This window comes from Coturnix japonica, chromosome 10, assembly GCF_001577835.2.
Source record: "Coturnix japonica isolate 7356 chromosome 10, Coturnix japonica 2.1, whole genome shotgun sequence".
NCBI lineage: Eukaryota > Metazoa > Chordata > Aves > Galliformes > Phasianidae > Coturnix > Coturnix japonica.
Genome location: NC_029525.1, coordinates 18,402,021 through 18,418,862, shown reverse-complemented (window position 1 = coordinate 18,418,862; position 16,842 = coordinate 18,402,021). Strand labels below are relative to the sequence as shown.

General features: G+C 41.3%; 1 protein-coding gene across 11 annotated transcripts in view; it reads right to left on the bottom strand.

Annotated features, from left to right (window-relative positions):
* Window positions 1-116: 116 nt before the first annotated feature.
* The window catches only part of TP53BP1 (tumor protein p53 binding protein 1), a 33,857-nt gene continuing 17,131 nt past the window's right edge, over window positions 117-16,842 (bottom strand). For 6 of the 11 annotated variants that reach the window (XM_015873225.2, XM_015873230.2, XM_015873216.2 and 3 more), the window contains 18 exons: window positions 15,077-16,307; window positions 14,361-14,480; window positions 13,645-13,881; window positions 13,093-13,138; window positions 12,616-12,687; window positions 11,872-11,964; window positions 10,248-10,734; window positions 9,061-9,213; window positions 7,501-7,790; window positions 6,988-7,167; window positions 6,353-6,774; window positions 6,049-6,240; window positions 4,927-5,130; window positions 4,386-4,598; window positions 3,810-3,904; window positions 2,384-2,583; window positions 1,119-1,264; window positions 117-457 (listed from right to left, as the gene is read on the bottom strand). In XM_015873225.2, coding sequence (XP_015728711.1) covers window positions 270-457; window positions 1,119-1,264; window positions 2,384-2,583; window positions 3,810-3,904; window positions 4,386-4,598; window positions 4,927-5,130; window positions 6,049-6,240; window positions 6,353-6,774; window positions 6,988-7,167; window positions 7,501-7,790; window positions 9,061-9,213; window positions 10,248-10,734; window positions 11,872-11,964; window positions 12,616-12,687; window positions 13,093-13,138; window positions 13,645-13,881; window positions 14,361-14,480; window positions 15,077-16,307 — 4,569 coding nt within the window. In that variant the 3' untranslated portion in view covers window positions 117-269. The remainder of the gene's footprint in view (window positions 458-1,118; window positions 1,265-2,383; window positions 2,584-3,809; window positions 3,905-4,385; window positions 4,599-4,926; window positions 5,131-6,048; window positions 6,241-6,352; window positions 6,775-6,987; window positions 7,168-7,500; window positions 7,791-9,060; window positions 9,214-10,247; window positions 10,735-11,871; window positions 11,965-12,615; window positions 12,688-13,092; window positions 13,139-13,644; window positions 13,882-14,360; window positions 14,481-15,076; window positions 16,308-16,842) is intronic. The other 5 variants (XM_015873219.2, XM_015873217.2, XM_015873220.2 and 2 more) reach the window with 5 other exon arrangements.

Sequence of the window (16,842 nt, the reverse complement as noted above, 5' to 3'; positions counted from 1 at the left end):
TGGGGTCAGGCTTTAGACGAAGTAGAATATTTAAGCTATTCAGCCCAGACAAACAAGTGTTTCTTTTCCCTCTGCCCTCATCTAGGCAAGGCAGATTAATTAGAAGACCCAATAGCTAACACAAGAGATCGAACATTTATTTCATGATAAAAGTTCAGCAGATAAAACTATATACAGTAAACCATGCACACTGTCTGATTCCACACAAACATTTAAAACCTGATTAAAACAGTCTGCACAACAGTGAGACAGCAGGACAAAGTTTAAGCTTAGTGAGGGACATAATCATGTTTGTATTTTGGATGCTTGTTGTAGCCTACTCTCTCTCCAGCAATAAGGCTCTGGATCACCCACTCTTGTGAGACAACAGGCAGCCTTAATGCTTCTGCGCACTTCAAGACAACAGCTGGGCAGGAAAGATCAGTCACCACCACATCATAAACACCCAATGCAATATCTGTGTATGAAGTGGGTACAGGAGCTGGTGAAGGATTGCAAATTGCTATATTGTAACCCAAAAAAAAAAAAGCAGAAGAAAAAAAAAAAAGAGAAAAGGGTTCTTCTTTGCAACAGCAGATAAGTCTGTTTAACTACCATACTACCATGAATCTCCTTAGCATCTCCCATTGCTAGCCTATGAATTCTCTTTGTTAGAAGTTAAGACAAGCTGTACAGCAACACTGGGCATTGGAAAGTAAAGCATTCCCCCTAGTGCAGACAGAAGTTAACAGAAAACTAGTAGCCAAGGTAACAAGCAGGAGCAGATAACCACGCATTCTGACCTCAGGCTGCAATAGTAGGGCCTACATCAAGCAGCAAGCTGAATGTGTATACAGGAATTCAGAGGAACAGGGAAACAATTCTAGTGGCCTACAGAAGGCCCAGGAACAATTCTTTAAGGCTGACGGCCTGTATCCTGGATTTCTGCAGAGTATAATTCACTGGAAGGTAGAGCTGTATATAATACAAATTACATTCAGGCAGGGAGCTAACGTTGGCATTTTGCCTTACTTTATGCTTATAGACATGCTTACAAACCATCCTAAATGATTTTTAAAACCATACAGGAGAGCACAGCAGCATAGCATTTCCAGCTACTACAGAAAGCCAATGAGTACCTTTGTTGTTAGCATTTGAAAAATGCTGTTTAACAGAAGATGCTCCCCCAGCCATAAGGATTTCAGACCACAAATCCAGGAAGTTCTGCTGCTGATCTGATACCAGGAGAACCTTCAGGTTATGGAATGGGTTTTCTCGTGGGTGCCTGCGTAAGAAAGAATTGCAGACTTAAAAATACCTGAAAATCTTAAGGCCTTCCAGTATTTAAAGGGAACTAATAAACAGGAGGGAAATCAACTTTTTACATAGGTAGACAGTAACAGGGTAAGGGGGAATGGTCTTTAAAGGAGGGAAGGTTTAGTAGCTGTTGGGGGAGGGTGGTAAGGTGCTGGAACAGGTTGCCCGGAGAGGTTGTGGATGCACCATCCCTAGAGGTGTTCAAGGCCAGGTTGGATGGGGCCCCTGACAACCTGATCTAGTACTTGATCAAGGAGTTGGCAACTCTGCAGCACAGGGATTGGAATCCGATGATCTCTGAGGTCCCTTCCAACCCATGCTATTCTATGATAATCCCAGATTTTGAGGACCGTCATTCACCACACCATGTCAACTGACTGGCTCCCATATTAGTACCTTTAATATCTGAACAGCACACATTTCTGGAATACCTGGAACAATTTTCCTCTATTTACAGAGAGTAAACAGAGCCAGAACACACTGGCAACATGTGCAAATATACATGTGGGCATGCATATGCATGGATGCAGCCACCTGAATGCAGAGTTAGGCTAATCTCTCTAGTCCTAAACAACCTACTTTGTGTACATCCAAAAAACCTCAGCTTTGACAGGGCCAAGCAATCTAGCATCATTCTCCAGACTAAGAGACTCCAGGGATTTGAAATCTGCTTTTGTCTGCTCACCACTGTCTCCAAGGAGTCTCAACAGAACACGATTAAATTCTGTAGAAGTCTCAAGAATTCAAAACATGCCAGTGAGAAAGTTGCAGTGTATTACTCTCCTTTATCAGTTTCCAAGCTATTAGAGAGATCAGCTAAGTGAGTGGGAAGTCTTGCCTAAATTTCATCTCTCTTCCTGAGAGACTCTTTTTGTGCATACAGCAGCCAAATCCACCTTGGTGTTGAAGCTACATCCAAAGAAAGGAAATGGAAATGCTATTTCTACATAAATGGCAAACATGGGTAGCAGTACTATAGACACCTTCAGTATCTAAAATACTCAAAAGCTAACCAAGCATAAGATCTTTCTCTCCTTAAATTCTTAGCCTGTGCTCTTACATCTTGGTTATTACTTACGGCACTTACCACTCTAGCAATTTTTGCTCCTGCAGGCTATAACCAGCTGGCAAAAGGTAATTCCGATAATTTTGCAGCTGGTTAGCGTGACAGCTGTCATAAACCCAGATATGAGACACACAAGGGATCCCTCGGGCAAGGCACAGCAAGTATTTCCGTGTTCGACAATGCTGATCCGCAATTAAAAGACACTGATATGCTGCATTACACTTCAGGAGAGATTAAAAACAAACAAAACCATGTAAACTCAGGCAAGATGCTCTAACAACAGTTTACATTTTTATTAAAAATCTTTTTTTGGTGAGGAAAAGTAAAAATAAAAACTAAGACTATCACCTGCCCTGAAGTCTACTCAACATTCTTCTGGCTTTGCCTGTATTTTTATGCTCTCTAAATAAATCTTCAGAAAACGAGTTTTAAACTAAACAAAAGTTGAAGATTTATTCTTGGTGCTATCATTACCTGTAGATTCTGTCATTATCACTACATCAACTTCAGATTTCACATAAGACTAGGATAAATTCTTTGCATAAATTTCAACAGTAAACTTCAATTATTTGATAGATTGGATTTTTTCCTACAAATCCAGTAGATCAAGTGCCATGCTTGACAAAACTTGTTTAATAGATTACAGTACTGCTGACAGGTACGACTACATCACTTTTAAGGTCTTCACCAGCTGTAAAGTGAATCTGTATTCCTGTAGTGTTACTTTGAACCTCTGAAGGTAATTGGCCCATGTTACTAAAAGTGATTTCTTTATAGACAGGTACTTTCAAGACAACAAATGTGCAGTAAATTAACTTGACTCTAACTTAAACTCAGCAGCATTTCCCATGGAAACAAGAACTGTCTCTAGCTGTCCAGATTCCCTGGGTAATGCCTTAGAATTATCACCACTAAATCACAATGCACTGACTCAAAGTAAAGACCGGATCCGTAGAATTAGGTTCCACAGTACAAAAAAGAAATGGACATTAAAGAAGCAGGCCCAGCCAAGAGCTACTAAGATGATCTAGGAATTGGTGCATCTGACACACAAGAAGTTGAAAAAGCTGGACTTGTTTAGGAATATGAAGAGACTTCTAGGTGGTCTCACTAATACATATTAATGACTGACAGGAGGGCACAAAAGATGGAGACAAATGATATTTGATGATATCCACTTAAGACACAAATTTAAATACAGAGAATTCCATTTAAATACACACACACACACACACACTTTAATTGGAGATGGTCAAGCACCTCAACAAGATGCCCAGAGAGGCTGTGCAATCTCCAGCCTCAGGATACCCAACTGTACAAGGTCCTGAGCAACTTGCTCAAGTTGGTCCTGCTTACAGCAAGGTGTTGGAATAGACAATCTACAGAAACTCCTTCCAATCTCAACTACTTTGACTATCATTCTACAAATCAGTGAGCAAGCCTTCACCTGTGTTTCATTATAGTCTTCCAGGATATAGCCAGCTCCTGCTCGCAACTGCTTTGCTATATAGTGTTTGTTGTACGGAGCCATCTCTAAGAATTCTAAAACAGAAACAGAAAGTTAAGATTTTAGCTATAATCCACACAAAAATGATAACAAAGGGAAACATGACTATTAGCCTAACTAGCCAAGCGAGTACCTCGTGGCTTTCTTTATGCTGAAGTTCACTGTGTAGAACACAAGTACTTTAGCAAAGGCAAACTGCAGCAACCCATTCATACTTTCAAATATACTTTCCCAGCATTATTGCTTCTCTCTCAAAATCTTGCTTCTCATTACATTTTTCTCAGACTACTAGTCTCACCTTAGTTTGCTGAGCAGCTCTGTAACCATCACTGATACATCACCATGTATTTCAAGCTGTAAACTCTCTAAAACAGAGACTGAGTCTTAGCTCCTTTCTGTAAAGGACTGAAGAGCAAAAGGGTAAAACAAACACTCACAAACGCCTGACCAGACTGCATCCAAACATTGTCCTACAGCCACAGCATCCCACTTGAAAACAGAATGGGAACACCTCACCTTCTTCCTCCTCACTACTCCCTGCAGGACCATCTGAAGGCTTCTGGCAATTGACCAATTTGTCACTGGGTGTTGCCATTGTGAGGAGAAAGGCATAGCCCAAAAAGAGGGTCTTATTGTGTGGCAATGGCCCATGTTGGTCCTCCAGTACTGGGGGATCGGCAGCATCTACACCTTCACATGTGCTCACAATCTCTCCTGCTCTCACAGCCCCTGTGGAGAGACAGCGGTACCATGAACTTTATAAGTCAGGTTCGGTACAAAGATCTGCAGAAGGATTTAGGATATGTTCAATTTCAGTTACTTCACTGAAGATGACAGGACTTGGTTAGGATTAGGCTAAGATAGGTTGGTATCTGTGACCCTTACAGTTGCAAAGACTCTTCAAATCAAAACCAGCAGGTGACTAATGGGACAATATTTCAGGTTACTGATAGACTGCTAAAGAAAGGGACCCCTTCCCAGCAGTAAGTGTGAAGGTACTTTCAGACTTACTAAACGATAATTAAGAAAGAAGAGAGGCAACCGAAAAGATTCTCACCAGGCTTCACTGTTGCTGACTTACGGCCACGTTTAGCTGGGGATCTCTCTTCCTCAGAAGCAACAAGTTTCCTCTTGCCAGAAAGCACACCTGGTGGGGCACGCGGACTTTCCATCCCTTTACGAGTGGGAGTTGTACTACTGCTGGAGGTGCTGGGAGAGACAAGGTTACCGCGTCGCTTCCGCTTCCCCTCCACAAGATTATCTGTAATGTAACGTGAAAAATTAACCTGGTCACCTGCTGCCATCTAATTCCATGATCTTCACTCATCCAAAGATGTCTGAACTCTCACTCTCACAGTGCTGCTTCCCACCCTTTGCAGCCCAACCAACCCATGTGCAGTGCCTGTTCCTGCTCTGTTCAGCCCAAGGAAAGTGCAGTACTGATTCCCACCCTTTCTGGTCCATCTAATTGGAGCAACGTGCCACGTTTTGCTCATCACATCTCAACACTGCTTCTCACCCCTTTAAGTCCAACCCATCATAACATGTCACTGCTTCTCATCCTCTTCAGTCCAACCAGCACAGCACTGTTTCACTGCCTTTTTATTCCAGAGCACAGAGTTGCTTCCCACTCTATTCAGTCAATGAGAGCTCAGCACTGCTTCCCACTCTTTTCAGACAACCCAATCAGCACGTGCCACTGCTTCCTGTGCTTTATAGTCCAACTGTGCAGTGTTGCTTCCATCCTTTACAGTTCAGCCACTCAGAACACAGCACTGCTGCTCACTTCTCAGCCCCACCAATCAGAATACAGCACTATTGCCCACCCTTATCAGTCCAGGGTGGCACAGTGCTGCTCCCCATTCCTCTAATCCCAACCAATCAGGCAGCCTAAATCAGCAGACAGTGTCAAAGGCCTGGCTAAAGTCTAGGCAGACTACACTGACAGCTATTCACCTTTCCACTGAACAGATCACCCAGTCACAGAAGGTGCTGATGAGGTTGGTCAGGCAGTACCTGCCTTCCATGAAGCCACCCGTGCTTGTCAGGTCTGATCCCCTGGCTGCCCCATAACTGCCATGTGATCACACTCAAGATGATCTGTTCCATAACGTTCCCTGGCACCTAGGTCAAGCTGACAAGTTTGTAGTTCACAGAACCTAACAGCATCACCCCTTACCGAGACTGATGTCAGCTGCCTTAGTCAGGGGGGTGACGGGTTCGTAAGGACCCAGTCCAAACTGCTCTCGGAGCTTATTTCCTTGTTCCAGAGACAGGATAACAGCCATTCGCTTGTACCACTTCCTCTGACCTTCCTTTTCAATGCAGTAATACAGCTCTCCAGACTCCTTCCGGTGTCCCTTCACTACACCTGACAGGACAGCAAATGACACTGTTAATTCAAGACACTAAGGTAAAGGAGCACTCCTCACTGGATTAAACAACTTAAGATCTCAAGGAATGAGCTCAAGGACTAATCTTACCTGCACTGAAGTACTCATCCTCTGAGAGCGCAGTTACTTCAGTCTCCAGTGGGATAGGGTCACAGAGTAAAATATCTTTTCCTAGTACATCACATTCATACCCATCATCAAAGAGAAGCTTGTACTTCCCTCCTCCAACATCTTGGGTAATCATCCCAGAATAGAAGTATCCATTTGAAGACCATTTTGCCACAACCCTGAGGCCCACAAAGCTGCTCCCAGCAGATGAGTCTGTACAGTCTGAAGGAACAGCCACCACTTGCAGTGGAATTTCTGGAGAGTCACTTCGACGTAAGGCACAGAAGCCAGATGCATCAGATTTTTCCCCTCCATCAGGTAGGCCAACTGTACGGACAAATGATTTCTCCTCAGGTGATCCTGTAGTTGAGAGGTCCTCCACAGCAGGAATTCCAGATGAATCTCTGTAGAAAACACAAAAACAATCCCCAGAGAGAACAAAAAAAGTTACAAAACAAAGAATATTCATGCTATATGCCTGCTGCTGTTACATACTATCTGCAAAAAATTACCTCCTGAAACACCTGACAATTCATTTTCCATCACATTATGACAGTAGCTCCCTGTTCACTTCCTCGTCAGTAAATCAAGATTACAACCTCCTTTTCCCACAGTACCTTGTCCCAGTTGTTCGGGAGGGTGGGCGGCCTCTTCTACCTCGCCCACGAGGTGTCACAGGTGCTTTGCCACCCTGGCGAGTCCCATGTATAGAGTCCTCCTCTTCCTCACACAGAAGTGTTGCTCCTGCCTGGCAAACTCTAAGAGGAGATACTGGTTGACCAACTCCTTTCCTAGGGCTAGAGAAATCATAAGTTCAGTTAACCGTTCCAAACAGAGATGCCACTTCACTATACTGTCCCATTTTCACCATTATCTGACAACTTGATCAGTATTTTGCCATATCCCTTCTAAACTCTTAAAGAGCTTAGGCATAGCAACACATCATGAGGTAGCAACCACTGCTTTTTCAGGAAAAAAGATGTGATGGAAAAATAAAGACTGTTTCATTGTTTCTGTTCATTAACACAAAAAACCCTGGTTTAGGGTCTACCCTGCTTCAAGTTCCACCCAAGACAGCTGTTCACTTCTGTAAAATACCTTATCTTCCATTCTCAAAGCTCTTCACATACCTTAGTTTTCCTACGACACCTCTGCCAATGGGCAAAGCAAACTCTCCACTTTCTGTACCACACACTTTCCCTTTGACCACTCCAGTTCCTCGTGCTGAACCACTGCTGCTGTGTGTGGCAGAGAGACCACTGCTTGCTCCGCTGGATGTGCGGTGGAGGCTTGAGGCCTTAGAAGAGAAGGAGCTGACATCACCAAGGTCCCCAGAGGTCAACGATGAGCCAACCGTAGTTCTAGAGGAGGATGTGTCAGTCTCACATTCCTGGCACTCCACTACAGGCTCCTCAGTTTCCTTATGAGAAAGAAGGAAAAAAAAAAAAAAAAAGTATTCACTTTGAAGGTGACAAACTTGCTAGACAGAAGCTCTGCAATCACCAGACAAGAGCACAGACAAGTTGAGAACACATTCGTGAAACTTAAGACAACCATGCAGATGGACTGATCTATGGCAGACAGCAGCTCTGACCATATTGCTGCTCCCATATGAAGACATCACATGCAAAAAATAAAAAGCCACCAAGACAGAGGTTGGATGACTACCAATTCAAAGCCATAGATTAGTCCAGATGTGAATAATTTCCACCCTTTTAGAGTGGGAGAGTGTAACAATTACTTAAGATACTAGCAGTCGCTGGTTACTAATAATCCAAGACCGATTTCCAGAGAGCTAGTCATTTGTAGCTATTCAAGTTATATGGATATATGTGTCAACAACATATTGATGTCAAATGTTGACAGACAAATTGAAAACACTTACACAGTTGCGTTCACATAGCCTATGCAAACACATTTAAGGAAATTTAATTCTGTATTTTAATATTACAATAAATAATTTCATGTGTAGTAACAAGTATGAAGGCATAACTAACTGAAATATTTTTTCCTCTTTATGCCATTACTCCCTGTAGCAACAAATCACAAGACAGTTATGCTATTAACCTGCATACCAGAATAGTAGTCAGAATAGTAGTAAAGTTTTATTGCAAGCAGGCCAACAAGATTACTACGTATATCAAATTAGCATCTGTTGACTATTCACTGAACTTCCCAACAAATCTTTTGACAAATGACCGGAATATACAGTAACACAAGCATACTACAAATTGGCTTTATTTTTTGTGTTTAAGATGCTTTTCAGAATCTGATCCACAGGACTCAAAAGTCCGTGGACCACAGGTGAGAAGTAACATACCGAGCAGCCTAAAATAGTTCCATTTTAAAGGCAGATGTCATTTTCGCTAACAGAGTTTCTGCTCATTCTGACAAAATGGAAAGAATTTTAAAATAGCTGGAAGCTCACAATAAAGTCTTTTGTTGTGTTCCTTGGAAACTTAAACAAAAGGTGTCATTAGAATACAGTAACAAAATGCACCAGCAACACAAAACCACACAGCTTTCCATGCACATAGAATGGTCTCTGTGAGCAAATGTGTAGACAAATTTCACATCACAGCACACTAGTTTGCTCACTAATGCTTTCTGCAGCCACGATGTTTTAAGTTTTGTTACTTCATTGTTCAGCCAACATATTATTTAATTTAACCCTGGAAACAGGGACTTACCTCAACTACCTTCCGTTCCACCTCTGCACCATTTACATAGTAAACATCCGTTATAACACGTGTAACCACAGTCCGTACCTCTCGAATAGTTCGCACATGGCGACGCTGAACCTGGCCTCTTGGAGGGTGAAGAAGGTTAAATTCATCCTCTCCCTGTAATAAAGAGGATAAATTAAAATCAAAACAATCACCAAAATCAGTTTCTGCATACAGCCATCTCTGCAGCAGAGTTTTTTCCCCGCACCATGCACAAACACTGTGGTAGGAAACCTTTCATCATCTTGTTGAAAATCAGATGCAATACATAAGACCTTGAACAAGGGAGAAGCAAACCTTTTTTTCATTCATCGAGGGCTAAGGGAAGGGAAATCCCAGCAGTCCAAAGAGGAAACAGCTTAGTATGGCTTCTGATGTTTATTCCATATACTCTCAGATAGATCCAAAATCAAAAGCACTATGCTGTGTATTTATGGCTGTCTAATCTCCTATTTCCAGAAGATTCACAATTCTTATTTCAAGTTTAGAAAAGATAATTGTTCTAGTCCTTATAGTCTCAAGAAAGATGCTAAGTATAACTTCAAAGCAGTGACTCTTCTTAAGTCAGCAAGAAACTTCCTCAAATACTAATTTCAAAATTATTAATCTCGATAAAATATTTAACTGGAAGAGCTCTTCCTTGACGTGCTTACCAGCTGTCACTGGATGGAGTGGCAGAATCAGCTGCCTGACGTTTACTAGCACAAACAGGAGGCATCAAAGCCTTCAAGATTTCATGCCATTTCCACCAACAAAAGACAACTTTAGATTATTTTTTAACATCATTATTGACATCTGGACACAAACATACAAAAAAATTACTTGGATATTCTCCTAGAAAATATTGAGACATTTACTTCCCAAACTTAACTGCTGAGTACTGCAACTTAACACTTATCTATTGCTGCTATTTAAAAAAATATATTTTTTTAATATATATATATATATATAAAATATATAACCCAACATATAAAATAATATATATAATATATATTTTATATATATAAGTATATAAAATATATATACAGTATTAACACTTTAAATGGTCTTTTGGCTTTTTTCAGATGAGAAAACAAGTTAGTGACTTTACTGACCACAGAAATATTTCACTGTGTTAAGGTAGTAATATTTAACATAGGCAGCCTTCATCCCACCTGACTGTGCAGAGAGTCTGTGTCTTCTGCAGAGGTATTCACAAGCTTTTGTCTGCCCTCCTCAGTTTGGATGTTTACATCTTGTTGCCCAGGTCTTTGCCCACACATACTGGTTCCTACATCCACTCGCCTACAAGTTCCTTCTGCGGTTTGTGTTGCTGTTGTAGCCATTGTTAGAGTAAAAAGACAGTCTGCTGTAGTTTGAATCCCTTTATTATCGGTATCAGCCTGCTTCCCTTGGCTTTTATCAACCTTACTTGGTTTCTTCTGCATTCTTGCCCCTTCTTCCACCTGAGTGGTTACAATACCAGCCTCCCCCGACTCTTTCTGCTCTGTACAAGAAGGTTGTTGATGGCAGCCCTGCTGCAGTCTCTGAAGTATCAGGAGCTGTCCACCACTGTCATCTGCTCTGTGTTGCTGATCACTAGGATTTTCACATATTTCAGCATTCTTTCCTGCGCCAGGAAAGCTGAATAGATTCCCCCTGCAAACCAGTTATATGCAGATCAAAATTACTGATGAAAAAGAGGAAGCTCAATAGTGTCACTCAGGTGAAAGTACTACTGAAAAAAGAAAAACAAACAAACAAACAAACAAAACAAACACTGCAAACATTCATTTGCTTCTCAAGACTGCACAGAACTCACTGAGTTTCAGATTATAAAATAACCTCAGCATCTCTCAAGTGACCCACACGGTGGCTGGAAGAATGACTGACACTACAAAAGACTTTTTCTTTTCTACAAACAATAATAAAAGATACGCTTCACATAACGGGCACCATTTGTACAGAATGTTTCTGGAAGTCAAGCCATACTGACTTTGTTGCTACAGTTTGCTCTGGCACGCCATTCCTTTGAAACACGTAATCACACCCACCAAAAAGAGACAGGGGGCATCAACACAAACTCCAATAGTTCCCCTAGGAATTCCTCTGCCCTGTTAATAATGCTACTGAGCGTTACATCCAATTTACATACTGAGTCTTACTAGAAGCACACTCCTGGCCTCCCTAACAATCTTTGATGAGTGACTGTCTTACACTGTCTGTACAGTGTCCAGCACAGGAATCCCCTGGAATCATTGCAATATTTAGAATAATCATTCAATAACCTTGCAATATTGGTTACTCTTTCTCCATAGGTCAAAACCTCACTGCCTTCATCAGAAGGCAGAATGCAGAACAGGGAAGCAGCAGATTTCTATATTAGGTCATGCAGCCAGCACCCTTATCAGCAGTGCAGGAGTACAGGCCTTTTAAAAGGGATTGCAGACAACAAAAAAATATGGACTTAGAAAACAGACAGTAAAAAAGGGTATGGAAGCAGTACTGTCTCACCCCTCCTAAGCTCCAGAATTAACAAAGCTTATCAGCCAGCTGGAATCACATCACTACTCACTTTAAAAGTCTATGTCTGTATCTCACTTGATAATCAGAGTACTTATTATATTTGGCCCACCGTGCCCAACCTTTCAAATTCCCCAGACTTAAGACAATGACTTTGAGCACAATTTTGCTATTGCAGGAAGAAAAAGAAAAAAAAAAAAAAAAAAAAAAAAAAAACAAACAATTGCAGGTAAATCCAAATATGACTGGCAGGCAAAAAGCGTAAATAGTTACCTAAATGGAGAAGCTGAAAGGCTGTGATCTCTAGCCTCTTCCTCTCGCCGAACTTCACAGACACGACTAAACACAGAAGACTCTTTCTGGGAGCTAGCAATGCAGTTTTTAAAAAGTGTGAAAATACAGCAAAACTACAGCTCCTTAAGACAACAACTGAAACAACTGAATTTGTTGACTTATATAGCCACAGAACAAATGAGATGGTCAGACTCGAAGATCAAGAGACGTCTTGCATAAGCTTTTCTGTCATTTCCGCCAACAGAACAACCTCGCAGCCAAGAGCAATCTAGTGACTGCAGAAAATGGAGGATCAAAAACTGCAGCATTATCAGGAGTTTCACCAGCCACTACCTCCAGCAGCCATTGGTGGGGAAAACCATTAGATCATTTATGGCTTCACTTAGAATCTTCACAACACAGCAAAAATATGAGGAGTGAGAGTCATAACACAGACCCTGACAGTTCCATCCACACCTAGAAAAGCACCTTATCCTCAAGGAGAGTCTACTTCAAAGTTTTCTCACTACTTCAAACCATTACATCCACTCCAACAACTAGAGGCAGGGTTCTCCAACTCAGATTATTATTAGTACTTACAAAACATACAGCCCAAAAGTTACAATCAAGCAGCGCTAGGCACTGTGGAAATACAGTACACAGCAGCCAGCCTCTGAAAATGTATTTCTTACATAAGAGATAAAATAGATACATACAGAGGAAAAGATCAAGGGAGTAACTTACATTTTGGTCAACAAATTAAACTGTGAACTCAGTACATCAGACTTTGTTATGTTTCTTCTATCAGCCCCACACCTAAAAGAATTTTCTTTCAGAACTCCTCAGAGCTGAGATTCTTTGCAGAAAATTGACAGTAAGAAAAGAGGAAACCATGTGTTTAAATATAGGAGCTGGATAGTGCAGACTTGTATTCTGGACTGCACAAGACATCAATTTCTGTTCTGACTATAATCAAAATGAGGCAAAATGCTGACGCTATGAGGAAGAGCAAAGCCTGCAGTGAAACAGCAGGTGGGGCACCCACTCTGTGTCCATGCCTACATACTTGATTGGAGAACAAAAGAGTTAATGTTGTGGCTGCCTCTAAAAGAGATCCTGTGTCTCACTTTAATTTTTTTTAACCCCTGTCCCTGGTAATGAGTAGGAAAAGGATCTAACCAGATTTCTGAATTAACCCTGCACGGCAACAAGCCTGGTTACCTGGCAGCAGCAGGGGATCCAATTTTCTTGTCACTGGCTGTGGGCTCTGAAACAAGAGGGAAGGGAGAGACCATTTCAGTGTTAGTCTTCTCTGCCTTTCCAAGCACCCCATACTCAGCTGAAGGGTCACACAAGATCAGACAAAGCAACCCCAGACCTCCCCTCCCAACTCACCACCTCAGACTTGAGCTTGTGGGTGTATTTTGTATGAATGTATCAAGTTTTAGACTAACAGACTGAGTGTGTTGCTGTTCTGATTAAAATGCTGTCAAACTTGCTTATTCAAATTATGCTTCTAGTATCCTGTCTTTCCTTAAGTGTAGTCTATTTTCTGTCCAGAGACATTGCCACTATACATCACAATTTTCAGTCTGCTCTCTTTTCACTCCAACTTTGCTTAAAGTACTGTACAAACAGAAAAAAAATTTAAGTGACGCTGTCCCAAAAGAAAAACAAGATCACAGAAACTGTCTCAGGGAACACCACAGAGATGTTCTGAGTTAAAGCCAAGATCTAGTATAACTTGTGCATTATGATGCTTCAGGCTCTTACTTTCCAAGCTGAATGGTAGAGACTCATCGCTCCCATCATTCAAAGGGGTAACAAGGTTCATTCGTAGAGAGAGTTTTACATCAGCCTGAGGAACTGCACAAGAATCTCCTTTTTCACACACTTCAGACACATCTGCTGACACCACTGCACTTTCCACAGTGACACTGTTGGTCCCCATTGTGCCCTCTGCAGTAACATCACTAGTTGCTATAGTGCTGTCTGGACAACTATCATCCACTGAAAAGAGGAAAAAAAACAAAAAAGTACATATATGCAAGTAGCCACCATGGTTTCCACTGCCCAAATATCATCCTCAGCTTATGATGGAAATAATTTACTATTACCAAAGCAGCAAAATATATCGCCCTTTATTCAGCAACTACAGGCTATTGTTTCATGTAGCCTTGGCAGAGAAAGTCTTGCAAAAAAAAAAAAAAAAAAAAATCTTATTGTCTAGCTTTTTTTTCCCCCTCTACTCAGAGGGGTCTTTTGTATTCTTTAATAGAGACATATACGTGAATGTAATGAATACAAGGAGGACATACTTCATACAACCCAATACTCATGCAGCACTAGAGGGATAAGCGTTCCTCATAGATTACGAATGTCTTTTTTTTGCTACAACACATTTGAGTTATCCTATCATTCTGTATCTAGAATCAAAAGCTTCTCAGCAGGCTTTCACTGAAGAACAGAACTATTCAGATCAAACTTACCAATTGGTGTGCTGTGTCTTCTTGGTCCCATTTTAAGTTGGCCAGTGAGAGGTGGTGTTATGCTGGTCAATGGTTGAATGGTATCACCCTCCTTTGGCAAAGTGAAATGAAATGGTGTTCCTAAAAAGACAGGAAGAGCCAGCATTAATAATTTCAGGAGGATATTCCAGTTCAAATACCAGAAGCATAGCTCACTACAGTGTGGAAATGAAGAAAAAGCTTAAATCTGGTGCTATACTGTACAAAATCACTGTCTTGGGACTGCTGCTCTAACATCCCTCTCCCCTGAGAATGAAAGAAAAAGAAATAAAGAAAAACTAAATGAACCAACTAAGGAAACCTAAAAGAGGGAGCGCAGACTACTCCGCACATTTCCTTTCAAGAACACTAGTCTTGTTTCTTCAAGAAAGAAAAAAAAGTTACAAAAATCCACCAGCATTGCCAAGGTCAGAATACTGCAAGTTCTCAACATTGCCGATAGCTTCCACCGTAAAGCAGTGAGTAGCTGTTAAGAACATTAATTACTTCATCACTCTTGCCTGCAGTAGTGCTGCAAAGGGGAAAAAAGTACAAGCATATTATGCATCTAAGAGTAATCTGCAGCGCTGCTCTGAAGGTTCACTGTTTAAAGTTAATTGAGGACCAGTGCTGAGGACTGTACATGTTGAGGTTATTCAAAGAGTACACCTGTGAATTACTAACCAAAATTCACTTACCATTGGAAGGACTGGGGGACTTAGCAGCTGTCTGCTCCTCCAGCTGCATCTGTTCTTCTTGCTCCGGATTCACTGCCGTAGCAGTAATCTCTGTATCCTTTTGCACCTGATTCTCCTGCTGTATGTCAGCTTCCCTCTCTTGCTGTGGTGGTTGAGACTCCATTATCTGATGCAATTTTGAACTTTCTGCATGGCTTTTGGCACACAGTTTCATCTCAGATGGAATGTCAATCTTTAATTTAGAAAACAATTTGTGCTGTTCCAATAACTCCCCTACAGAAGGCTTAGATAAAGCTTCATTCAGCTTCTGCATGCTTTCTCTAGCAGCTTTAAAGGACAGTTTATCCACATTCTTTGCTGCTCCACTGCCAAGAGCTCCACCTTTTGAAGTTTCTTTTTCCCAGCATTCTGGTCCAAACTTTCCTAATTCTTGGGTCTCAGACAGTTTTCTGCTATTTTTACAAGAACCACCAGCAACCTGTACTTCCAGCTCTTCATTGTGCTCTACCTTCCTTTCAAGAAAGAACCTCTGAGAAGCAGCCATGTTAACAAGAGACTCATCTTCATTCATTTCAATCTCTTCTATATGCATCTTCTCTTCCTGTTCTTCACACTGAGTCTCAGGAACTGCCTCGCGTTGAGAACTTGCTTTCAGTGAATAACCCTCTAATTGAGCTTCTCTTCCGTCAGCACAGCACAAAATCTCAGGGTGAGACTGATCCACAGCAGCCTGACTTCCAGAAATACACCCATGAGCCTGATGGGCTGTAGGGGCTGATGTCCCATCTCCTGCTTTGCCTGTACTACCTAACTGCATTACAGGCTTTCCTGCAGTATGTATGTCCTCCTTTTCTGCTTTTTCACAGTTCTCAGGAAGGGCTTGATGACCTGCATCCAGCCTTATTTTTCTGTCACCATTCTCCACAGAAGAGAGTCTCAAGTCTGAAATACTGCATTCAGTAATCATCTGGATCTGTGTAACTTCATTATTTTCATGGCTAGTTTTCAGAGACTCTGAACTGATTTCTGTGTTTGTGGGCTGGCTACATCCACTTGCAGAAAGCATCAGATTACAAGACTCAGAAGGCTGTGACACAGTGTCTTCCACAGGCATCTTTGACAAAGCATCTGTGGGTCCAGAAAGGTCTCCTGGTACACATGGATAAGTTGAAACAGCAGCTTTTTCTTCTCCCTCATTCTTCTCCGGGCTCTGAGTTGGAACGAAGATATCCTAAAATTAAATAAAATAATAAATTAAGAAGTGAGACACTGAACATGAGGGTATCCCAAATAGGACCAGTAATTATTTCTAGGTGACAAAGGATTATGAAACAGAGCAAGCTCAGAACAAAACAATGGACAAAAAAAGATTTTTAATTCATACATGTAAGTGCCAACTGCAACAGAAAAATTATAGCCCATTACTTTTCAGTACTTCTGTGGTAGTCACACAGGGTCTTTAGTTCACCTCTCTTATTACCAAACTACAAAGAGCAAGCAACTATGGTAAATCAGTAGCTGTTTTCAGTCAAACAACAAAGAGTTCCAAAAAGAATCTTTGTAATAGTCTGTCATATTAGTATGAAAGCCACTTTCAGCTAAGGAGAAACCCCCGCCTCAACTATTTAATTCTCAAGCACAACTTCTTTACTGCCTTAAATTGATGGAATTTGTTATAGTGAGCTACAAAGCCACCAACTGTCTGTTAAAGCCCTTTCAACCCTGAGAAAACAACAGATAGTAAAAACAGGCAACTCAAAATACAT